At 55.6% G+C, this 24979-nt stretch overlaps 1 protein-coding gene across 1 annotated transcript in view; it reads right to left on the minus strand.

Moving 5' to 3' along the window:
• Positions 1 to 9679: 9679 nt before the first annotated feature.
• Positions 9680 to 24979, minus strand: part of POLA2 (DNA polymerase alpha 2, accessory subunit) — a 22254-nt gene continuing 6954 nt past the window's right edge. The window contains exons 6-18 of the mRNA XM_027856069.1: positions 20890 to 21083; positions 20047 to 20135; positions 19462 to 19617; positions 19094 to 19156; positions 18636 to 18678; positions 17710 to 17834; positions 17005 to 17043; positions 16322 to 16395; positions 13723 to 13831; positions 12774 to 12880; positions 11899 to 11958; positions 11353 to 11479; positions 9680 to 10091 (exon numbers count right to left, since the gene is read on the minus strand). Of these exons, the coding sequence (XP_027711870.1) occupies positions 9942 to 10091; positions 11353 to 11479; positions 11899 to 11958; positions 12774 to 12880; positions 13723 to 13831; positions 16322 to 16395; positions 17005 to 17043; positions 17710 to 17834; positions 18636 to 18678; positions 19094 to 19156; positions 19462 to 19617; positions 20047 to 20135; positions 20890 to 21083 (1336 nt within the window). The 3' untranslated portion in view covers positions 9680 to 9941. The remainder of the gene's footprint in view (positions 10092 to 11352; positions 11480 to 11898; positions 11959 to 12773; positions 12881 to 13722; positions 13832 to 16321; positions 16396 to 17004; positions 17044 to 17709; positions 17835 to 18635; positions 18679 to 19093; positions 19157 to 19461; positions 19618 to 20046; positions 20136 to 20889; positions 21084 to 24979) is intronic.

A 24979-nucleotide genomic window follows, 5' to 3' on the forward strand; every position in this document is an offset into this window, starting at 1 on the left:
ACGTGAAATGCAGGGAAAGCTGAGTTTTCCTTGGCTTCCCACCTGACCAGCTCAGTGCAATTCAGCTCAGTGCAATTCAACAGACGTTCATATGAAGGGCTTATTGGGTGCTAGGCACTCGGGATGAAGATCCCAAACCTAACAGCCTTTCCCCTTCAGTTGCTTACATTCCTTTGGGAGAATAGCCTGGAGAAGGAAGTAACTACGAGATAATCTGAGGACGGAGGGAGAGAGATACCTTAGCTTGAGGCAGAGAAGAATCTTGCAGGCAGCCAGGAAGTCTAAGGGGAGGTGAGGAGGGAGGGAGAGAGGAAGGCGGGGAGCACATTCCAGGCTGGGATACAGAGGCCTGGGAAGGAATATGGAGTTTAGGGCAGTTTGGCTGGAATGGAGAATGAGCAAAGTGGAGTGACGCGAAATGTGCTGTGAATGTAATTCACATTTAATGTGAAATAAGCAGGCAGAGATGAGATGCCCTGGAACCAGATGGTGGAGGCCGTGGCATGGCCAAAGTCATGAGATGGCCGATTGAGGAGTGTGGAGTTATCCTAATGGGCCCCTCTGGGTCTTCATGGGTGGTTTCCTTTTTTTTTTTTTTGTGGGGGGGTTGATGTGGTCAGAGCTTCGTTTTAGGGAAGTCACTTTGGCAGCTGTGTGGAGAATGGATTGGAGAGAGGAGAGACCTGAGGTGGGGAGGTGATTGCCATAGTCTAGGGGAGAGGCAGGGAGGGCCTCTCCTAGCACATAGTGGGCCCTTTAAAATGCTTGTAGATTGACTTATTGATTGCTGTGAGGGAGCTGTGAGTGGGGGGAAGGGGATGGATATGAGAGAGATCATGGCAGAACTTGGCACCAAAGTGGGCATGTGGGGAGAAGGAGAGTGAAGAACACCCACACAGGTGGCCGGCCAGCCGGCCTGCAGGACTGGCAGGTTTGGTGGTTCCTTCGACAGAAAGAGGGGCTTGGAAGAGGGGCAGTTTTGGAGTTAGGCCCAGATGGCCTGCATTCCGGCTGTGGTCCTTACAGCAGGAAATACTCTTCAGGTGTGGCTAAATTCTTGTCCAACTCTGAAATTCTGTGATTCCTGGGCTGGACAGCGGCAGTGTCAGCCCTTGGGCCAGATCCCTCCCAGTGAAGGGGAAGCCCTACCCTGGGGAGGGTGGCTGGAAAAGGCCTGGGATGTACCCGGTTCATTCTCCCAACAGGAAATGCTTCTAACCATGGGAACATTTGCAGGGAGTGGAGGAGGAGGGCAAGGGAGCAGGGGCCTTGGTGCTGGGGAAGCGGCCAAATTTGGCAGCACGCCTGGATTCTCATAGAGCCCTGTGCACTGGGTTCAGAGGTCAGGCAGGGTCAAACACCCACAGATGTCCCCTCTACTCCCAGCTGCCCAGTGGGGAAGAGATCAATGGACAGTCACAGGGACACTCAGCTGCTGGCTTCCTAAGACTCTAGGAAGGAGGGCTGGGGGCACGGAGAGCTAGTCGCCTCTCTACTCCCGTCCTCAAAACACAAAACCCCACAGAGGACAAAGGGGCCTGGGAGACCTCGGCAGAGCTTTCAGGAGGCTCTGGGGCCAGGGCCAGCTGGAGTTGGGACCTGACAGGAAGATGTTGATATTTAGGCTTGAGGCCAGGCAAATAGCATCTAGATCAGAGTAGAAGGGACCACCCTGCCCCACCCTCTCTACCCTTCGGATCCCCCAGCCAAGGCTGGGTGACACCTGGCCGAGAAGGTAGGGACGGAATTCGTGGTCAGGTACAAGATGGACCAGATGGCTCTGAGGATTCTTCCGACTCTGGGAGGAGGACAGGGGAACCTCCAGAGTAAGGAAGAGGCACTCCCTTGGGTGCTGCCTGTGGAGGGCTGAGGGCAAGAGACTCAGACAGACATGAGAAGATTCCGAGACAGAGAGAGACCCTGGGAGAGCAAGAGAGGAAGGAGAGAGGAATGGAGAAAAGGGAAAGACAAAGATGAGAAAGAATGGGAGAGGGGGGAAGGAGAGGAAAGAAGAGAGGGGGTGGGGAAGGGAGAGGGGAGGGGAGAAGGGAAAAGAAAGAGGGGAGGGGAGGGGGAGGGGGAAGGGAAAAAGAGAGGGGAGGGGAAGAGAGAGAGGGGAGGAGAAGAGGGGAGAGAGGAGAGAAGAGGGGGTGGGGTGGGTGGAATCCTTTTGAGTATTCTCCAGGTTCCTGGCCTTAGGGTTTTCAAGCTCCTAACACCTGCCAGACTCCTGGACAAGAGGGCCAGCTGCCCTGTTACAGCCCCAGGGCCTTAGAGGCTCCTGCACTAGCTGGGGAGGGCTGCTTCACATCTCAAGTAAACATCCATTTCTAGAGCAGCTGAGTGCCAGACCCTGGGATTCCTGGTTCAGGGCTCTGGCAAAAACCAGAGAGAAGAGAGGGAGGGAAAACGAGGAGGGAAAAGGAGGTCACACAGCGATTCACAAAACTTCCTCCGTCATCTGTCTTCAGTTCCTAGGAGCTAGCTTAGAGGTAGAAAGGGCTTCAGAGAGCATCTCATCTACCCTGTTGTACACTGGGCACTGTTCTGGGTGCTAAGGATACAAAGATAAATATAAAACAATCTTTGTCCTCAAGGAGCTTACACTCTATGAAGGAGGCAATATGGACATACACACATACAGGAGAGAGGGGGGCTGTACATGGGATTTCATTGTTACAGGGAACCCCCAGATCAAGAAACTCCCTCTCCTGATACACATCAGAGAGGTCTCTGCAAGTTACAGACAGGGAGTTGTCTGGACCAGGGCTGGGGTACCTGCAGCCTCAAGACCACGTGTGGCCTCGAGGCCCGCAGGTGCCTTGCCCCTGGTCTAGAGGCTCAAGTTTTGCCCGGGACACAACCAGTATGTGTTAGAAGAAAGAGGTGAACCTCAGTCTTCCTGGCCCTACCTTGTGTCCCGTGCTACTTCTGTCCAGGAACAAGAGATCACCGCTAAGCAGAAGCCAAGAGAAAGACCAGGGAGGTGCGATGCTTGGCAAAGCCTATACATCCCGGGGCCCCCATGGCTAGCAGACCTCGAAGGCACCCGCAGTCAGTGGCTCTGAACCATCGTAGATGTAAGCTGCCTCTTCACCCATGCAGCTCAGTCACACAAGTCCCTACATGTGTATCCTATGCATCTATGTATCTATGCATGTATCTATTTTTCTATCTATGCATCTATGTATCTATATGTCTATGTACAAATCTATCTATCTATGCATTCATGTATGTATCTATTTTTCTATCTTTCTATCTTTCTATCTATCTATGTATCTAGTTTCCCCTGATAATCTGTAAGCTCCCTGAAGGCAAGGTTTTGTTTTTGTCTTTGTATCTCTAGCACCAGCAGGATGCCTGGCACACAGTATAGACTTAATAAATGCTGATTGATGGAATCTAGCTAAAACCAAGGGAACAAGTTCTTTATCTTTTCTTACCCTAATAAAAGCCCTCTGTTGTGTATTTGTGGCCAACAAAGCCTTTTCTGACTTGGAGCCCAACCTCACTTATGGATGGGGAAAATGGGGCCCCAAAAGAGGAAGATACTTGCCTAAGGTCACAGGTGCTAAGTGGTAGAGCTGGGATTTGGATGTAGACCTTCGGGCTCCAATCTACCTTTCTACTTGTCCCTGCTGACTGGACCTCGACCAGGTCCCAGGTGTTCGCAGGGCAGGCAGCCTGTCACTTTGCCAGTGATGGCAAGATGGAGGTATACAAGGCAGCGAGTTGCAGTGAATAGAGTGCTGGATTCAGGAGTTAGGAAGGCCTGGGTGAAAATCCCATCTCAGACACTCATTAGCTGTGTGACCCTGGGCACATCCCTTCCTCTCTCTGGGTCTCAGTTTCCTTATCTGTAAAATGAGGGGTGGAGTCTACATCTATGATTCTAAGGGAGCCGGGGTTCTTCTTTTTTTTTTTTTAAAGTCAACTACAATGCTATACTCCATGCTGAGCAATATTTACATCTCCAAATATCAGGTCACAATCCCTATTATATGGTGAAGCTAGAATGACAAATTATCATATGCTTTGCATATCAGAGCTGGTATCACCTTTCCCATAGGGAATGCTGCCTGAAATTAACATATTCCCAAAGGTAAAATGCATATTCTCTGAAATGCATTTTATTATGACAATGTAATGCATTTACTCATGAAAAACATTAAACGTAGATAATTCTACACTAGCTCTCATAAGTGACAGGTTAAAAATCAGCCATCCACCCTATTTGGGAGAGGAAGAGTTCTCCTAGTGTTTAAAGCAAAATGATTTTCTAGTCAGGATAATTTCTGGGATAAAAACAATAATGCTGCTTTTTTGCACGTGTGTTTCACTTCATACGTCTGGTTTTATTTGTGGTATTTCATCTCATCGACTCCTATCCCATTTCAACATTGCTGTGAGCTAAAGGAAAAACCTGCTGAAACGGAAGTGGTCCAGTGATCATGTTATACACCCTACTTTGGAAATTCCCAAATTGGAGAAAAATGCTATTTAGGCTTTTATTATGTAATAAGATCTCCAAATTTCTTGGTTTGACTTTGCTTTAATTAACTAAAAAATATTGCTGGTAAATATTTATTTTAACTTTTTTTTTTTTAAATAACATTGTTTACCAAGGGGGTGATATGGGCAAAGCTTGGAGTAAGAAAGGCACGCTTTCTACAGGTCTCATTGCTATATTTAGTGGGGCAGCTAATGTCATTGATGTGGGTAGGTTCATTGGAGATGTGATAGTGATTGGGTGTGCTATAGTCACTGGGGCGGTGACTGGGGTGGGGAGGTTGACTAGGTGGTGAGTGTTAGTGGAGAGGCCACGGATAGTGGACCGGTTATAGTTACAGGGTGCCCCATATTCATCGGGCTGGTTATATTAACTGCACTTGAAACATTCACCGGACTTCTCACGCTCATTGCAGCGGCCCCTGTGACTGGGTGTGACCTCGTCCCAGATGACACAGACGCAGAGAAAGTGACATTGAATGGAGTGGTAAGCGTCACAGGTGGCACAGCAGACGTGGAGGTTACACGGGTTACCAGCTTTTTTCTTCCTTGCCTCGAAAGCTTCTTCCCACAATCTCAGTGTTTCTACCTGCTGCCCTGGCCAGCTGGTCACATGCTGCTGCTGAGGGAGCCAGGGTTCTAAAGAGAAATTTCATCCATTTCCCATCTCACCCTCCAGCAGGGTCATGGAGAAGCAACAGTCCCACCCAAAGGATAGGCCAGGCCATTGGGGGAAGCTGAGTCAGAGCTGAATCACCAGGAGGCCAGAGAAGCTGGGGAGGGGAGCTAGGGTCCAGGTGATGGGTATGTGTGTGTGCCCACTCCCGGCTTTTCTTATTAAATTCAGCCCTTCTTCCCGTGTGGGGGAGGGGTTGAGCAGAAGCAGGGGGACAGACTGATCTCACAATGATTAGATGGTCACAGTGGGCCCCAAGATAAAAATCCCCCACCTTTCTCCTGGGTTGATAACAGCACCAAGTTGACACTTCCTCCCTCTTTCCCAGTGAGTCATCCACCGTCTTCCTGTATTGGGCTTTCCCTCTGGCCGGACTGAGCTGACTCAGTGACTATTCCCTTGCTGGGTGCTTGTGTCCATCCCTTCTCGGGGCCAATGAAGTAAAAGTCATGACTTCAGTGCTCACTTGGGCACCTGCCTTCCCTGGTACCAGCCGCCAGCCACCGTCTCTTACCACTTCTCTCCTTTAGCTGTCACAAGGGAGAGTGGGTAGATCTGCTTGGGGAAAACCTGTCCCTAAAAATGAGCGTCCCCTTCAGACAGTGATTTACAATGGAAGTATTTTCATCTCCATTTTTTCCATTTGTTTCATTGGCACTTTCCTCCAATTCCTCACTGCGGCATGGAGGTGACCCAGAACTCTCAAATCAATTGATCAACAAGCATTTATTAAGCACCTACTACATACTAGTACGGGTCGGGGGGCAGCTAGGTGGTACAGTGGATAGAATGCTGGGTGTGCAATCAAGAAGACATGAGTTCAATCTGGCCTCAGACATTTCCTAGCTGTGTGACCCTGAGCAAGTCACTTAACCCTGTTGACCTCAGTTTCCTCATCTGTAAAATGAGCTAGTGAAGGAAATGGCAAACCACTCCAGTATCTCTGCTAAGAAAACCCCCAATGGGATCACGGAGAGTTGGACAGGACTGGACAATCATCATAAAGCAGTAGATAAGAAAATAAATGTTTATTTACTGACTGACTGCCATCCAAGGATCAGTGTAACTCAGGTGCTGGTGGTGTTCGTCCACCTCTCACTGCTGCTGCAGAAGACTTGGGAATAGTTGGGTGTGGCTCAGAGCCAGGGGGAAGAGTTATTAGAAGTCCTCCTTTTGCCTCTAGGTCTTTCCTTTGAAGAGGGCCAGGGACATCAGGAGGGTGATGTCTTTACTGGTGAGTACATTGGGTTTGACTGAGGCAGAGCTGGGCAAGGTCATGAGCCTCACTCTCTCCTTCAGTCATCAGAGTCCAGTCAGGACGACTGGCCATGGCCCAGGATGGAGTGGAAGACCTTGGCCTTTTAAAATGAAGGTCTTCCCCTGGTCTCCCTTTGTAGGAAACCATACCCATTCACCAACTAAGGGCTAGGTAAGGATTGGGACAAAGATGGCCCAATTTACCATCATAAAAGTATCAATCTGGGTGAGAGCTGGAGAGGCAAACTGAGGCTGTCCCATGGTGGCACAGGGAACAGGCTGCCCGGGAGGTCGGGGCAGATTCTACCCCATTCTCTGCACTATAGATTTAAGGCTAAAGGGACATTTACCAGAAGGCCACCTAAGCCAACTCCTTCACGTTATGGCTAAGGAAACAGATCTAGAGGAGGGCGGGGACTTGCCCAAGGTCATACACACAGTAGGTACCAAGGCGGCATTGGAACCCAGGACCTCAGTCTTCCAACCCAGGGCTTATCCATGGCACCATACTGTCTCACCAGCGCTCACCGGGCCAAGACTGGAGAACTGTTTGTCTGGCATGTTGGAGTGAGGATTGCTTCTGGGATGGGTCCCTTCTGACCCAGAGCCTCAGAGTCTGTGAATTCCATTCTCAGAGTGAGGCCAGCCAAGCCCGTCTTTCTCCTCTCAGGTTTCTTCGAAGGTTCGGCTTCTGCTTGGTGGGGCCTTGGGGCGAGGGCTAGGAGGCTGTCCCCTTGCAGCAGGTATAGAGGACGCCCAGCCCAGCGGTTGGAACTGGGCCCTCGGAGCTATAGGCCACTCCCTCCCTGGGCTGGCCCTGTTGAGGGGAAAGGGAGATGGTTCCAGAGAAGCCACGGCCCACCCACAAGATGACTACTCCCAGCATTAGGCGAAGCTGCAGGGCTGGGCCCATTGACCCTGGCTGAAGGTCAAGGGAAAGGAAACAGCGTGGCTAGAACGGTCTGCAGATGTCGGGCCCAGGCAAGGCCCCTGCCCCCAGCGCCCCTCCCCTGCAGAAGGGCCCAGCATGATTCTGTGGCACCCAGTTGGGTTCCCACAGAGCTCTTAAGGCCTCTGGTCCTCTCCCCCTTCCCCTAGCCGTGGCTGGAATCCCAAACAGTGCCCGGCAAACGGGGAGATGGGTGCCAGGGAAGGGGTGAGGACAGCAGGAAGGCAGGGCAAGCCTGTGCCAGGGCCAAGCAGGTCAAGCAGGTAGGAGGGTGGTAAGAGGATGACCATACCCAGCCCTCTCTGCCCCGTGCCTAGTCAGTCCACAAACAGGTCTGACTGAACCACTATTAACTCTGACCCACAAAGGGCTTGTGTCCTTATTTCACAGGGAGCCTTGGACACTGCTAGGTGGGAGGAAAGTTTAGAGGCTCCCAAGGCTGCGGATGAGCCCACCCTGGGCTCCTGGGTGCCTGCCACTCACCTCTCTGCCCTGGCCTTTAAAAGGGAGGTAGTGAGGGAATTCTCTAGGACAAAGGGCCATGAGGAAGTGAGAAGGGACCCGGGAGAGAAGAGGGGTGTGGGGACCCATGTGATGACTGGGGAGCAGCATTCCTGAGGCCTATTTGCTCTCTGCCAATGTACCCCCTTCTTTCAATTCCGAGATGCCTGCCCAGGTTGCTGATCCCATAGGCTTGGTCTCCTGGCAACTGGGCTCTGGGGCCCACAATTCACTTCTCAGTCCCTGCCCTTCCTCATTTTTGCACTCCAGATGACACCCTTCCCCTGTTCCCACCTGGCCCTATGGATGGGGTTGGGGAGGGTGGTATATGGAAAAGCCAACAATGAAAAGATGGGCCTGGGAAGAAACCTGAGTTCGAACCCTGGTTATGATGTAGAGGGTGTGTGGCCTTGGGCAAACTTCACAGGGGTTCACGGACCCTGGAGGCCACTTTGTTCACCCCTCTTTTTACAGTAGAAGAAACAGGCCCGGAGAGTCACCCAGAGAGTAAGCCTGGGACGCAGGATCTGAAGCCAGGTCCCGAATCCAGAGGCAGGGCTCTTTCCACAGCAGTGTGGCCTTTTCAGTTTGCTCACCTGCACAATGGGGTTAACCTTTGCACTCTCTGCCTCATTAGGTCACCAGGAAAGCCTTACGGCTGTTGTCAGACGTTAAGGTTCCATAAGTAGGAGCTGCCATGATGTCACTGCGTGGGGGAGGGGAATGGGGGGAAGGAAATGACGCCTGTCATGCCCCCCCCCCGCCCCGATCAAGCTCCGCCTGGGGCTCCACCAGGGAAGTTTGGGAGAACCAGGTGGGCCACTTTCCACCTCCACCATGGAGGGAAAGTCCCTCATGCCCAAATGCCTGCCTGGCAGCTGAACCGATGAGGAGCTTACTCCGTGTGGGGGTGGGTGGGAGATAAGGCCAGAGAGGACCTGGAGCTCTGGGGTCTTGGCTGATCTTAACCAGGGCCTGCTGGTTAATCTTCAGCCCCGAGATAGGGAGGGAGCCTGCTTCTGGCTTGACCAAACACCAGGGGCCCTGGAAGAACAGCCCAAAGGTCACAACCAGCCTTGCCAGTGTCCAGAGACCTGGGGAGAGGGGGAGGAGAGGCCAGATTGGTGCTCCCTAGCTGGCGGCCCAGTTCCTGGTTCTCATCTTACCAGTACTAAGGCGGGAGGCACCCATGGGGCATTAATGAAACCCAAACTGCGGCTCCCTTGCAGTTAGGAGTGCACCCACCCTGAGCCAAGTGCCAACAAGGATTTCCTTTCACCCATCTCATTACTAGCAGCAACGCCGCTTGCTCCTGTACAGACACGAGCCCCACTCTGGGGTCCTTGGGAAAAAAGGTGAATGGGTGCTTTGGCTGGCCAGCCCCCTGAGCTTAGGGCCAGGCCTCACGGGCTCCTCTGAGCACTTCAGGCCCCAAGCTGCTTGGCATCTCGGCAAAGCGGCCATCCCGGGGAATCCAGCCACGTGGTGCCTCCTCCCCTCCAGACGGAGAGGGGTCACGCCACCACTCCTGTACGTGAGGGGCTGTGGGGGGATGGCAGGTCCAGGGCCAGCTCTTCAAGATGGTGGGGAGCCTACCAACCCTGAGTTAGCACAGATGCCGCCTGCGGCTTAGGGCAGACTTCCCGTGGATCAGGGGTGGGTAGGGAGGGATAAAGACCAAGCGTGAGTGATGCTCCGCTTTCTCTGTCTGTGCACACGTTGCACGCTTTGTCTACTCTTCAGAGGAGAAAAGGGAGAGCCCGAGAGATGAACAAAATGGTCACATCCCCAAGCTGGATCGTAAAGAAATTTAATTTTTACAAACGTCTTGTTTTTGTCCCATGTAGAAAACACCCCCCATCTTTCTCCAAATACAGTGATTACGTCCCGACTTGGCTGGGTGTGGACCCCGTGCACCTATGGGGGGGCTGCTTCTTCCTCCAGGGCCAAAGGCGCTGCTGGGGTCTGGCCTGCCGGAGGGGAGCCCCCGGCCTCCAGCGCCGTCAGCGGCCGGGGCCTCACGCCAGCCCTCTTGGGGCCAGACTCGCTTCAGATCTTGACCACCTGGGCCGCTGCGCACGCGCTCTTCCTCCCACTGCCGTCGGCGGCCTGCCTGCTGATGTACAGGCGCCCAAAGGTGCCCCCCACTTGCCCCTTGGTGAGGCGTCCAGGGTTCATACAGACACAACCCAAGATATCCTGAAAAGAAAGAACACATGAGTTTGGAGAGGCTCTGAGGGTCTGGGGGCATGCACAAGGATGACCTGTGAGAGGACATTCCCTCTGAGCACAGATTGACTTAGGTGACTTATCCAGGGTCACAGAGGCAGTGCAGAGGCAGGTCTCGAACTCAGGGCTTCCTGACTTTGAGGCTGGCTCCCTACTCACTAAGCAGTGTGGTGGAGTAGAAAGGAGAAGGGATTAGGGAGCCCCAGATTCAAGGCCTGCTGATCGGGAAAGCAGCGACTGCAATCTCTGGTCTTCCGTGGCTCCTCAGGGGCAAAATGGAGGGGTTGTCCTGGATAGCCACCTTTGGAGACTCCACAGTAACACCAATGTTTACTAAGCACCTACGTGCCAGGCACTGTGCTAAGAGGTTCACAATGTCCTTTCATTCGATCCACACAACAACTGTGGGAAATAGCTGCTATTATTATCCCTGTTTTACAGGTGAGGAAACTGAGACAGAAGTTAAGTGACTTGCCCAGGGTCACACAGCTAGGAAGTGCCTGAGGCCGTATTTGAACTCAGGTCTTGCTGACCCCAGGCCTAGCGCTCTACCCATTGCACCATCTTGGGAGACCATCTAATGGTGGGAAAAGACCTGACCTGAGAGCGGCACCAGCACGGTGGAGCTCAATGCATCTCTAGGTCATCAGCAGGTCTCACATCCCTGCAGGCCTCTGCCCCGATGGCAGCCACAAAGCTGAGCTCTCTCCTGACCCCAACCCCAGTGACACTCTTCTGAAGGCTGGGCCAGCTTTTGGCAGCTGCTTTAATGTGGAACCTCCTGGATCTACTCTATAGGGAGCTCTAAGGGACCTCACAGGTCATGGAATCCTCCATTCCCCCATTTTACAGATGAGGAAACTGAGGCCTGGAGTGACAGGTGACTTGCCATGGTCAAACAAGTCGCAGAACTAGATTCTGACCCAGGTCCTCAGGCTCCAAATGCTTCCCATAGGTGGGCAGGGGTGACAGGAGGTGGAGACGGAGCTTTGGGGACCAGCCTGGTCTGCCCCACTGAATCCCCAAAGATGCCTCCTCTTGGCGTCCCCCCAAGAGGTCCATAAGAGCGCAGCTGGGGGGGGGGAGGCGGCCGGCCCCCTGTTGTGTCCCTGCCCATACGCCCATGCAGCCCGGTTCTTGGGAACCAATGCAGTGCCACTGCCAGTGAAGCCCCAGAAACCGCCCTGACATCGCTGCCCTTGGGTCCTGTCAGGCACGACTTCAAACAGACCTTCACAAAGTATCTCAGGTCAGAGGGAACGATGAAGATGTCCGGCGTGACTGGAAGCTGGGCGTGAGAATAGAAATGTTCGTAGTCAACGCTCATCTCCTCGAAGGGAGGGTACAGGGGGTAGTAGCTGCAGAGACAAAGACGAGGGTACGTCAACCTTGGCGGGCCGAGGCCCACAGAGGGACATCAGTCCAAACTCCTCAGGCTACGGCTGGGGAAACTGAGGCACTGAGCGCAGCTCCGCCCTCCCGGCTGGGTGGGAGCTGGATCAGAATCCAGATTAAATGTAACTGGGAGACACTGGACAATACCATGTGACGTCCTGCTCCAGACCAGACCTAGCACTCTCCTCTCCCCCAGCGCTCAGCAGAGCCAACATCTCTCGCTTTTGCCTGCCCGCGTCCACTGAGCCGGGCCTTTGTGGCCGCCGTCACTTCCGGTGGTCTGACCACAGCTCTCAAATCTAGGCACACAATCCCCCCCACAGGCCTCTGCTCCTTCCAGCCAGTGTCTGGTCTCAGTAAAGTCGGCAGTGACCAGCCTCACCTCCTCTGGGTCAGGACGTGCTTGAGGATGCGGCTGAATCTGTCTGAGGCGCTGGATGAGCTGGGGAAGGAAGGGCCAGAGAGACACCCATCAGTCTGGGCACCTGGCGCAGGGCACGTGAGGGCGTGCTGCCCACCATGGTTGGTGCCCAAACCCGGGGGCCGCCTGAGTCAAGTGAGGCAGGGCAGGGCGTCCCTCACGAGCGTGGGGAAAGAACCCGGGCTTGTCTTCAGGACCAGCAAGGGAGGTCGAGGAGATCCCCTGAAACGGTCTCCAGGCTGAGGAGCCCACGCCCGGTTCAAACATTCCTTCCCCTCAGTGATGTGCTGGGAGGCCTGAGCTGGCAAGTTCAAGCTCAAATACTTGGCTGGCTGTGCTCCTCCCCTCCCAGAAAGAGGAAACCGCCCCAGCCACGGAGCCTTCACTGCCCCTCTCCCATTTACAACACCAGGAGAGGCCTGGAACCTGCGTGGACACAAATCAAGCCACTGTCACCCCCCTCGACCTGTCTAGGTTCCAACTCTGGATGCTGGAGAGGGTGGGGGGGAAGAGTCAGAAAACTATCTGATTGGCAAGCCCTCCCCCCAACGAAGCGAGGAGGCAAAAGGGAGAGGACGTCTCGGGGTCTGAACGCCAGGGACACAGGCAGTCGTGTTGGCCAAGGGAAATAAACAAGCCAACGCACACGCCCACGCCACCTGGACAACGTCAAGTGCCGATGGCCACCTGCCAGAGGGCCTCGGTGGGGAATGTGGCCGTGAAGAAAGCCCGCCCTCCAACGTGACCGTGTGCACATCAGGCAACATCCTTCGGTGATGAGGGCCAGAATCCACCTCCTTGAGTGCTGGGCCGGGAGCCCACCAATTGTCTCTCACCTACTGATTTCCTCCGCTCCCATGTGAAGCAGCAGGTCCGTGGAGGTCAAGCCCAGAATCACTCCATTTATGGAGAGGGTGCAGGGGTCAGACACGAAGTGGACTCGCTGAGGGGGGGAGAATGGGCGTAAAGACTACTGTCCGTGAACATCAAAGCGATAGCGGCCCCATCCCCAGGAAAGGCCGGACTCTTTAGGGCCCTCCTACTGGGCTGGGTGTGTCACCAAGGAAGGGAGGCCAAGATCATTTACAGGAAACCCAGAAATGTACTCGTGTGCTAAAAGTGAAACACACACACCCCAAACCTGTCTGCCCAGAAAACACCAGGGACGCTACCAAGAAACCTAAGAGATAAGCCATAAGCAGACATCCTCTGCGTCACATGACCTTAGGGGCAGAGCTGGCCACTGGAGAACTGCAGAGTTCTAGGGGCCCTGGAGCCCGAGAACTCTCCTCTCCTCCCCGGGCATGGAAGTCACAGGCTCCACTGTCTCTCCATGTGGCCCATCTCACTTCTGACACCTCTGCGCTGTCAACTCTGCGTTTCGCGCCCCTGCTCCCGCTGCGCTTTCTGAGGCCCTCCACCGACCTGAAGACAGTCATCTTGCCTCCCTCAAGTTTTTGGTAACTGCCCCTCCATCGGAGGCCTGCACTCATGGCCCTGCGCTCCAGAGGGAGGCTGACCGGGGCAGACCACAGCTCACCCTTCACTACTGGAAGCTAGGCTGGCCTCTCTAATGTAGCCCAAGATCTTTCTTACCACGTTCCTGATGCACACCAACCTCCAGGCCCTTCTAGCTGCTGCCGAGCCCTGCCTTCCCATCCTAGACCCTGTCGGTTTTCTAAGCCCAAACGCAAGACCTTAACACGCATCCCTAGTTCAGATTTCTTCTGAGATTCAGCCCAATGAGATAAGCTTCAACTCAGCCTTGTGGGGGATAACCAGTACCTTTTTGTCCTCTTGGGGGAGCTCTGAGAGGCTGAAGGGTGGCTGGGGGTACACTGGGTGATGGTGCGCATCTCGCAGGGATGGGACGAACACGAGGTGGGTGCCCGAACTACACAGCAGAGAACAGAGAGGAAAGGTGAGCTAGGACGGGAGGCTGCTGAACCCATGGGGGAGGTGCCGCCCCAGCTTCCCTGCGGAGCTTTTTAGGGGGGGCCTGGGGAAGGAATCGTGACTGGGAATCCCTGGGCTGACTGGGTGCTGGAGGAGGCAGACGTTTGCTCTGCCAGACCGGGGAGGTAAAAGGCCACGTGTGCATGTGCATGTGCACGTGAGCATTAACAGTGACAAGCCAGCTATGATCGGAGTGTGAGCGGCTTTCTGCCCTTTGGAATGGTAATGTTCACACTCGCTGGAGTTCAGGAAGTCTGCAATGATGACATGTGGAACGGGGAATCTGGAAATCCTCCTGCTGGATCTCTCGGGGCAGATGTGAGCCTCATCACAGTGGTGGCTTCTTCTCGAGGACCGAGGCAGGCCAGGGTCTCGTCTGCGGGTTGCGTCAGCGGATTCCCCCCAGCACCGGACTGCTTGTGCTCCGCTCTCCTCTGAACCCTGACTCTGGCTCTCACTATCTGTCCAGCCCCAGGCAATTGCCCAAACCCTCTGGCCTCGAGGCCACATGTGGCCCTCTAGGTCCTCAAGCGTGGCCCTTTGACCGAATCCAAACTTCACAGAACACATTCCCTTCATAAAAAGCTTTGTTCTGTAAAACTTGGACTCCATCAGAAGGCCGCACCCAAAGACCGAGAAGGCCACATGTGTCCTCGAGGCCACAAGTTTCCTACCACTGCTCTAGGGTACGTAATTCTGAGGAAATCAGACATTTTGAAAGTTTTGAGAGTGAAGCCCTGGCTACAGCAGAATCCCCGTGTGACTGGCAGCCCAGCAGAACTGATACCTGGGGGGCTCAGGTTTCAATTACTTTTCTCCTCAGCTCTCCCTGTCCCCATCCTGAAATGTGAAGCTGACAAAGGGCCGGGTACAGCTGCTTGCTGTGTGAGCTGTGAGGAGGGGGGCCCCAGTCCACGAGGTGGCCCAGCTGCCAACAGAGCCCCGAGTGCTTGTGCTTGGCTTCCCTGGAGGCCTTCAGAGATCTATTGTTAAGAGGAAACACAGCCTGGCTGCTTGTGGTTATGAACCAGCTGCAGGGGGAGGGACCAGGAAGAAAATTCCAGCTATGTTACAGGATTGCACAATTTCATTCATCGTGGTGGGAGGGTTCCCACAGCCTCTCTTGTCAAGTCCCCAGCATGGGAACGAGGGTACTCAATCCTTGGTCGGGGCCCACAAGGGCAGGATGCCCCCTGGGCCCCAGGCCTCACTGACAGTTTGACAATACTCTCAAGGGAAAGGTGGGGGACAGACATCCTACCAATGAAGAAAGTCCCCATAATTTGGGAGGTGCTCCCCCCTGCCCCACCGGCAGCAGATGAAAGTGTCTGGTGGTGCCGAGTACGGCCGTTCGGGAACAATACTGGGTCTGTTCTTTTGTTCCGTTGCTCTCGGTACCACATGATGGTGGAAGGCCAAAACCAGAACCGGCCCCTCCCAAGCGGGGGATCTCACCACACTCCAGGCCCTGCCTGACCCTTGGGAAGGCAGGACAACCACCTGCCACCGCAGCAGAGGTCTTGGGCCTGTGCCAGAACCAGCGAATGATCTCACCCTCACTCCTGCCCGGGAGCCCGGGGCAGGACCACTACTGAAAGGGAGAACTGAGCTCTGAGGCCTGCCCAGGAGCCGGAGGTCAGGCCCAGGCTCCACCTCCCCACTTAGGAAGCACTGTTACCAATCACACCCCGCGATCAGTTCTCACGGCTCAGAGGGCAAAGGCTGCACCTCTGGTTTTAAAATAACCTTTGCGATACAGACTTGTTTTTCCAAAGCTTAGTTTCAGGATTATCTGACATCTCTGCTCTGAGACATATGTGAGTGAACCCCTAGAGAGAGGCCCATCCCTACACCATCGACCCCTCTACACCAGGGCCCCGGAGGAAGGCCCTCGGAGGCGAGGAAGTCTGCTTCCTGAATGACTTTCCACTCCCCCAAATTAGAACTGCACCCTCTCTTCTGTATCTGACACTGGCCTTCTGCTGGTTTACGGGACGAGCCTAAAAACTCCACCCTAACTTGTTACTGTTCGGGGCTTCCAGGGGCCAGCCCCCACTTACCACAGCCAGAATGAGAGCAGGGGGAGGGTCCAGGCAGGCCCTGGAGAATGTGGGAGGGCGGGCCGGCTCTGACCGAGGCCCTGGGCCAGCTTTCTGGGCCAGGAAGTGCCCTCCAACATCGCTCCCCAAGTCACCCCAGAAAGATTCCCATGGCAGGAGGGCGGGGGAGGGGTGCCTTCTTGCTTTGTGGCTGGCTCATCACTGTGCAAGAAGTGTCTCCCCGAGCCCCAGATGCTTGGGATGCTGCTGACCGCAGAGAGTCAGAAGGCACCAGCCCCCATGCCCAAACCGCTGGAGAGAAATGGGGAAAACCTGGGGAACTGGAAGTTTCTACCCATGTGTCGATGCCTGGTGCACTCCATCCTAACCTTCTGGTCCCTTCGATAATTGTCCTCACACAGTGTCTGAATACGCCTTCAAACGTGGAGGTCAGCTGACAGTTCTGGAAGAAAGGAAAGGGAAGGGACGGTCTGCAGGGGGTGGGATGCCACCGTCTGAAAAACCAAGGAGCTTCCCGGGGCAGAGGGCCCCGTGAAGGGCACTTTGAAGTGCTTTCGGCCAATGTCGAGGAGCCCAAGGGGACAGGGCTGTGCCCCACAGGACCCCACTGCCCACAGCGGGGAGAAGGTGTTTGTGGGCACCCAGATTCAGGCCCCACAGACTTCACAAAGCTCCAAGCTCTGTCTGCTTCCAGGCCTCATGGGACATAAGACTGGCTGCCTCAGAAGGGCCTTGCTATAGTGCCCTGCAGGGTCCTAGGGTTCCCATTGGGCCGAGTATATTCTCAAGAAGTTTTGAGGGGCAGCTAGGTGGCGCAATGGATAAAGCTCTGGCCTTGGAGTCAGAAGGATCTGAGTTCAAATCTGACCGCAAACACTTGACACTTACTAGCTGTGTGACCCTGGGCAAGTCATTTATCCCCAACTGCCTCATCAAAAAGCAAAAAAAAAAACCCAAACCAAACAACAACAACAACAACAAAAAGCTTTGGAGGCGGCCTTCTGCTAGCCTGGTGAGGAGGGCCGAGTGTTTGCCCAGCTGGAATTCTTACCTCCACCTGCTCATGCTTAGCATCGAGGAAAGGTCCCAACTGCACAGAGAGAAAGAGAAACAGGGCAGATTTACACAAGGTCCAGCCAAACAGCGGGAAACAAAGGACGGCCCCCCAGGGCACCGGGGTCCTACCACCTTCTGTGACACAGACCCCCTGGACAGGCAGGCTTCTGAAGCAGATGGAGTGCTCCTCAGAAGGAAACCAAGCTCATGGACTGCAGGCTAAGGGTCCCCGGCAGGCTGCTCCACAAATGGAGGCGCCATCTAAGCCCTTCCACAGTTTGGCCAGGGTGGAGGGCTGCTGCCTGGCCCACGAGACCCTACTTCTCCTGCCTTTCCAAAGGCTGGCAAGAAGAGGGGCCGCCCTGCTTGTGGGCACGGTCAAAGGAGGACGGCTGTCAGACACACGCCTTCGTTCACTCCTGCATGACGCTCACGAGGGAGGAAAAAAATGAATTCTCTGCTGCACAGGTTGGCCTAAGGCGGCAGAGACACAGAGACACGGGAAACGGAACCGGTGAGAAGCACCTACGGACGCTCTCTGCGAGAGCTGGGCCAGGCCTCTCTGCGTATGCAGACATCTACAGAAAACAAAGACCAGAGAGGATTTCCAGCTTTCCTCAGGGTGGCCAGGTGGGCCATCACATGTCCAGCTCTCAGGCCACCGCTTCATGGAGCCGGCCAGCAGCCGCGGGCCGCTTACCAGAATGCAGACGTCCGGCTGGTCTCTGCCGATGACGCTGATCAGATCCATCATGGGGTCGTAAGTGACGCTGTCCGACGTGGTGTAAGGCCCACAGGCCACCAGGAGCATCCGCTGGTCCGAATCTGGCAAGGAGGACAGTGTGAGTCAAGAGGTTTTGTCGACGTGGGGTGATGCTGGGATTGTGTTCAAGGAAAGCAGGAATGACACAACTCGGCTGGAGGCCTCCCCCGAGGCTCCCACTCCTCTCGGGCCCTGCACTGCCCTGGCCCCTGACTCTGACCCCCGCTGGGGATCATTCCCCTGCACAGCTCGCCAAATGCGAGCATGATGTGCTAGGAAGGCAACGGCCCTCCCCAAGGGGCCCAGTTTGCCTGCAAAGAGAAAAAGCCAGTGAGGCTTCGAAACAAAGTTCTGCACGGGCAACAGACAAACATCATTTCCTCTCGGGCTTCTCGTCTGGACTTTGATGCTTCCAGGACGTGTGATGTCACTCCCCAATGCAGATTGCAGCTCTTCTGTGGACCGGTAGAGCACACTGCGGGCTCTGTGGCTGGGCCGGGGACGTGCCTCCCTGGCCTAGCTGGGCTGGGCCCACAATGGGTGAAGGGCCGGAGAACACCCTCACGCAAACCCTGGCTCTGCCTTCCTTAGAGCTTCTTTGGCCGTGGTGGGCAAAGGTCCTCCAGAATACATCAGGGTTGGGCCAGGCCCATGCCCCTCCTGTTGCCCCAGCAGCCTCCGCCAAACCCCCAGCCCCCTCCCCCGTGGTTGTCACCACTACCCTCAAACACCCCAGGGAGTCTGCTCCAGGACAGAGAAGCCACACTCCTGGACACCCCGCCTACACAACATGACGGCCTGGCCTGTAGAAATCGAGCATGGCTTTCTCCAAAAGGAATTCTATTTTAAAAACCTAAACTCACCTCCATCCTCTTCTGTGGGCTGGTAGAAAGGAAGAGGCACTCCCTTAAAAACAAGAAAAAAATAGAAATTACGGATCTGTTTCCTGCCTTTGGCCCGAGGAGCGTTGGGCTGGCATCCCGCCCCACCCCGAACGGCCCAAGAGGCGGCTGGCTTCCGCCAGAGAAGGTAGCAAAGAAAGGAAGCAGGGCCTGCAGCTGTCCCTTGGGAAGCTTTGAAAGCACGTAGCATGTGCTGCCTATGACACCACGTGGGGGTGCCGATGCCTGGGAGCCCCCCTGCCACCGCAGGCCTGGGTGTCGGCCCGGAAGGCCACCAAAGCCAAAGGTTGCAGGTTACGGCCTCCTTTGCCTGACAAGCGAGTGAAAAGGGGCATTGTGGGCTCCGAGGTCACATCTGTGGTCAGCGGTTGTGGCGTGACCCCCAGGAGGAGACGCCTGGGGTGCAGCCAGCTCCTTACCTCGTAGAGTTTGGTGGCGATGAATTTCTTTCCTGTGCTGTTGGTCCCTTCCATAATGACAACCTGAAACCCAAGGAACGGAACCACGGTGACCGAAAGAGGCCGGGACTGGCCAATGGTGCGGCACAGGCTTCCTCCCAACAAGTCTGACCGTGTTATTGGGACCCTGCACCCTCCAGAGCAGACCTGGGGCCCACCTGCATTCCCAGGGGAAGCCAAGGAGCCCCTGGACCAGGGGACACTGGTGCTGTCTGGGCCTCATGCTTGGGGAGCACCTAGTGGGGCCCTGCTCCACCCCACTAGGGCCTAAGATCCAAGAGACGGATCTGAGCCCTGTGTCCCCCCACGGGCGATGCTGGAAAGCTCACCTGCCCGGGAAACAGAGAATATTCCTGGAGCTCCGAGAGATCCACTGGGATCTGCACCCCCAGGGAATGCTCCCGATCTCCTTCCAGAATCACTGATTTCGGGTTCAACTTCCCGTTGCTATCACAACCAATCTGGCCCAGCAAAGTGATCGGTTCCTGGGGAAGGAAAGTGGGAAAATGGCAGCTGGAGACGGGAAAGCCCAGCCCGCCTCTGCTCCTGGCGACAACTGGACCCAAGTGAACGTGGCGGCTCAAAAATGCCAACTGTCAGAGGTCAGGCTAGATGGCCAAGAGACCCGGGGGGAAAGAGTCCTGTTAACGTGCGTGACATGTGTTAGGTGAGTGATGGGAGTGACCTTCTTTAGGAGCTGGGCCGCGGCTGGAACTGCCACCTGCTCCTTGCCCCTAGCGCCCACTGGAGGCCCTGGTACTTGGTCAGGGCTCCAAAGCTCTGGGGACTGGGCCCGTTCATCACAGCCTCCCTTGGCAGAACGTGGCGCTCACCCGTCCGGTCCTGGATGAGAATCCACCCCCAATAGGAAGCCAACGACAGTGCCTGGCTGCTCAGCACTGCCTCTCGCTCACCTGCGCTGGCACAGAAACGGGATTGAAGGCCTCAATCTGGTGAAGCTCCTTCAGTTCACAGCCGAGCTCTTCAATCCTGCAGGTCAGAACTGAAGCCGAGAAGAACAAAGGTCTGAGGGTCCAGAGGAGGAAAAGCCCCGCGGCCCGCCCAGGTGTGAAGCAGCCAGCTGGGTGCTGTCCACGTGGGTGGTGGTTCTGGGGAGCACAGTGCTGCCCCGAGCAGGCCTTTCCGATGGGCAGCCCCAAGCCCCGGGACCCGTGACCCATCCGGAACCTCTCCATCTGCCCCTGCCCCCATCCCGTCAAGGGAAGGGGCTGAAAAAGGAGGAAACCCACACTTTTAGCTCGACGCCTGCCCTCCCAGTAAATAAACTGGGCTTCTCTCCAGCCTCCACCCTTGTTACTGGAGAGACTGGCCCCATCTTCTCCCGGAGCCTCAGCCTCCCAACAAAGCAACCGCCTTTCCCGACGTGGGAATGTGATGTGCACAGACATCAGGCAGCGGTGGCGACTGCAGCCACAGTGACATCTTCCCCCAGAACCGCTGGGTGAAGGGAGGAGTCCTAATAGCATCTTCCATGTTCCCTTAAGGAAACTGAGGGTGAGGGACTTGCTCCAGGGCAGCAGCCGTGGGCCCAGGTCCTTCTGACCTATCCAAAACGGTGGACATGACTGGCTCGGGTGTTGGCTGTGGTCTCGAGGCCCTGGACACGCAGGCCACCACTGCCACGGGGGACAGCGCTCGACCCCAGACGGCCAAAGGTCTGGTGGCTACTCTAAGTCCTACCAGACGCTTCCACGTCCACAGGTATCACGGGGGGTGTGCGTGGGGGTGGGGATCACCTTCTCGGACGTCGGTGAGCTTCTGGAACATGGATTTGTAGCTCCCAGTGAGGGCTTTGGCAGCGTCCAAGACTTTCACACGGAGGCTGCCACCGCCTCCTTTCCCAGACCACGACATTCCCTGTGCGGAGCCAAAGGTGGTCACGACCTCTCCTCGGCTGCTTCTGGAGCTGTACTTCTGAGAGGGCGTGGCACTGGGGGAACAAAATAGGGGCTCCATGGTGCGCCACGTCTGGGAGGCAAACACGGAGCAGAGGCACCACCACTGCCAGGCTGCATTGGTGCCACGTTTGCAGTGCCAGCCACACCCCCAGGGTATGAGTACTGAGACAGAGGGGACTACGCACTGTCCAAAAAGGGACAGTAAGTCCCTACCGAAATGGCCGGAGGGGTCTGGCTACGTGAGCCTATTTTAGGGTTGTACCGTTCCCTAACATTTCAGTGAAAACCAAAGCTGGCCCTGGGACTCCGGGCCATCCACTGGGAGGCCATCCCCGGGGGAGCGGCGCTGAAGGAGGTCTGCACTGCCCACCAACACCACGCCCAGCACTGCTCTGGACTGGCTCCTTGCCTCTCTCCATCTCATCCCAGCCTAGACACTGAGGGCCGGGTAGCCCCCCGTCCCACCCCAGGACAGCCAGAGTGGAGCTGCCCTGCCCCAGAGCCGAGATGACAAAAGCCTGAGGATGAGGGAGGGAGCAGGAGGGAGCCCTGGGGACCCCAGCCCCTCCTCCCACCGGGTCACTCAATCACAAAGAAGATAAAGCAGACGCGAGGGCCCCTTCTGCTGGGACAGTGCAGGAGCTGGGGAGGTCAGAGAGAATGTGTCACCCGAAGCCCCTGCCCCTTCCTAGCTGAGTGACTGTGGGCAAATCATGTCTCTCTGGGCCTCAGTTTCCTCCTCCAAAAAACGAATCCCAGAGTTGGAAGGAACATGAATCCAACTCCTGCTTCAGGGGTGGGGAACCAGCGGCTTCAAGGCCACGTGTGGCCCTCTAGGTCCTCGGGTGTGGCCCTGTGACCCAGTCCAAGTTTTACAGAACAAATCCTTTTATGAAGGGGACTTGTTTTGTGAAGTTTGGATTCAGTCAGTGGACCACACTTGAGGACCTAGAGGGCCTCCCCCACCCCCGCCCTACTCAAACCAGAATCCCCCTGACCACGGGCCTGACAAGTGGGCATCCAGCTTGGCTTCCAGTTGGGGTTCTTCTAAGAACTTCCTCATGGGAAGAGCCCATCTGCTGCCCTCATTTCTCCCTCCTGGTGTCTGTAAAAACGAGCTGGATTCCTCTGAAACCATCCCTCCTGAGGCCAGCTGCTCATTGGCTGCCGTCCCCAGGCCCTTTAGCTGACCCTTGGGCATGACCTGGAGGCTCTTCTCCTCCACATACTGTCCAGCGGTCAGGTCAACGTCCTTCCTGCAATCAGGGCAGAGCGCGTGAGAGCCCGGCACCCACTGGCACTGTCCTGCTCCCAGGCACACGGCCCACCTCAGCTGATACTTGGTTTTTACACTCACTCCACAGCCACACTACGTATGGGACAAAGAATTGGAAAGAGGCACCAATCAGCACCAAGTCTGAGCACACCCAGGTTCCCTTTCCAGAGCCAAGCCTGGGCACTATAAGGACAATGCTCACTTAAAGAAAAGCCAAACCAAAGAATTCTTTGAACTGTTTAAAACTCACGCGTCCAATCCCACTTTATTCTTAGCCCCCAGAATGGGATTGGGGACTGTGCTGAAAAGCTACAAGTTTCTGAGCCTGTACATGCATGTATAATGGAGAAGAGAATACGTGAAATACAAATGTCCCCCCTTGTCCTGGGCTGCTGGAGGAGCACTGAATTCTTCCTGGCTAAGAGGTAATCAGGCAGCCAGGTGGCTCCGTGGTTAGAGTGCCGGGCCTGGAATCGGGACGACCTGAGTGCAAACCTGGACTCAGACATTTTCTAGCTGTGTAGCCCTGGACAAGTCATTTCAGCCTGTTTGCCTCAGTTTCCTCATCTGTAAAACAAGCCGGAAAAGGAAATGTCCAACCACTCCCGGATCTGCCAAGAAATCCCCACGGACAGTACTGGCACGTGCTAGTCCACGGGCTCAGGAGAAGTCGCGTGTGACCACGACAAGGCAGTCTCTTACTGAAAGGCAGACCGACAAATCACCACCGAGACCACGTTGGCTGCCACGTTGCTTCTCGGTGCCATTACTGGTTACCACCACAGCAAGGATGTCTGACCGTCCTCGGGTTGTGTCTCCGTGCGATTATAATCGCACGCATCACCAATGGCTCCTATGGCCACGGCCTCCAGGAGCAAATACAAAACGCCCACGTCGGCCTTTGCCATCCTCCCTTTCCAGTCTTCTCACACCTGACTCCCCCCACGTCCCCTTCCATCCAGTGCCCCCAGCCTCCTGGTGTTCCACAAACACGACCCTCCCGCCCCGGGCATTTTCTCTGGCCACCCCCCAGGCCTGGCCTCCTTCCTCTGCTCAGACTACAGGCCCCCCGGGCTTCCTTTAAAGCCCCACCTTCTGCAGGAAGCCTTCCCTACGCCCTCTTAATTCCAGGGCCTTCCCTCTGCTAATTATTTCTGACTGATGCTGTAGACATCTGTTTGCATGCTGTCCCCCATTAGACTGTAAGCTCCCTGAGGGCAGCGACCGTCTTTTTGACTTTCTTTGCATCCTTGGTGCTTAGCACAGTGCCAGACACAGGGCACGTACCGATTCATTGTCCTGCGAATCTGAGGTGAGTCAGAAAGGGAGGCTGCCTCATGGCTGCTCCACGGATGCCCATAAACTGGCCCACGAGCCAAGATCAAACGGACCTGGCTCTCGTGTGTGCCTCGATCTGGATGTGAGAGAGAGCCGGGAGAGGCCCCAGAGGCGGGCGAAGGGGCCTGTCGGGGGCCACACCGGCAGCGGGCGGCTGCGCCAGGGTCTGAAGCCTGGTCTTCAGGAGTGCCAGGATGCTCTCCTGTGCTGGGTGACCCCCAGTGATGGCCAGGTTAGAGCTCCTCGCTTTGGAATCACAAACCCAGGCTATAGAAAGCAGGGGATCATGATTTCTTTCTGCTCCTAAGTAACTTAGAAACGTGGCCAGCTTCAGAAAAGGCCGAGGCAGCTTCTCCGAAGCTTCTCGTCCTGCCCCTCCCTTCCTGGGAAGCACTGAAGACAGGCCCCTGACAGACAACAAAGGCTCAAAGGCTTACATGGTTAAAGACCATCCCTCCTGGAGAGGGGCTGGCACCCACGTCCCCCCTCCCCCCATGAGAGCGGCCGTCTACACATGGCGTTTCAAGGATGCCCTAGAGTTCTAAGTGCTTACTTACAAGGGCGGGTGAGGGTTCCCAAAACAGCCCCCTCCCCCAGACTACTGAGTCTTCCAAATTTAGTAACATCACCCCGGAGGCCCGGGAGGGTCTGGATCTCGTTCCACTCTGCACTCAAAGTTTTACTTTCTGGAGGGGTATTAAAGGAACCAAGGTAAACTGTTGGCACCCAGCCCAAAGAGGGCGAATGCAGGAAGAAAGGCCTGAACAAGCCAAGGGTTTGTAGCACTTCGGGGACGGTATGGAACGGAAACAAAGCGGATGCCCATCGGGCATGGGCTGCCCATCGCAGGGGAAGATGACAAACCATGGTGTACAAAAGTCCCAGAGTACCACTGTGCCATAGGAAATAGGACCAAGAAGGCCTCAAGAAGCCGGGATGACATCTGTGAATACACGTGAACAGAGCCGGCAGGACCAAAAGAATAACACTGACCCAAGTCTTCAGCAACGGGAGCAGAAATGGCAAGAACGAGAAGGAGCTGGACGCTGCTGGGGTCTAGTCACCAAGCCAACGGCTGGGGAGGAGAGCAGAAGGCGCAGCTCCCTCCAGCCGGGCTGGGCCCCCTCAGCGGATGGTCAGCTTTGCTGCCCTGCTTTTCTTTTTTCTCTTTTGGTTAGGCAATGGGGTTGAGTGACTTGCCCAGGGTCACACAGCTAGTGAGTGTTATGTGTCTGAGGCTGGATTTGAACTCAGGTCCTCCTGACTCCAGGGCTGGTGCTGTATCCACTGCGCCACCTAGCTGCTCCCTGCCCT

Source organism: Vombatus ursinus, unplaced genomic scaffold, assembly GCF_900497805.2.
Source record: "Vombatus ursinus unplaced genomic scaffold, bare-nosed wombat genome assembly UNPS02011369.1, whole genome shotgun sequence".
Classification (NCBI taxonomy): domain Eukaryota; kingdom Metazoa; phylum Chordata; class Mammalia; order Diprotodontia; family Vombatidae; genus Vombatus; species Vombatus ursinus.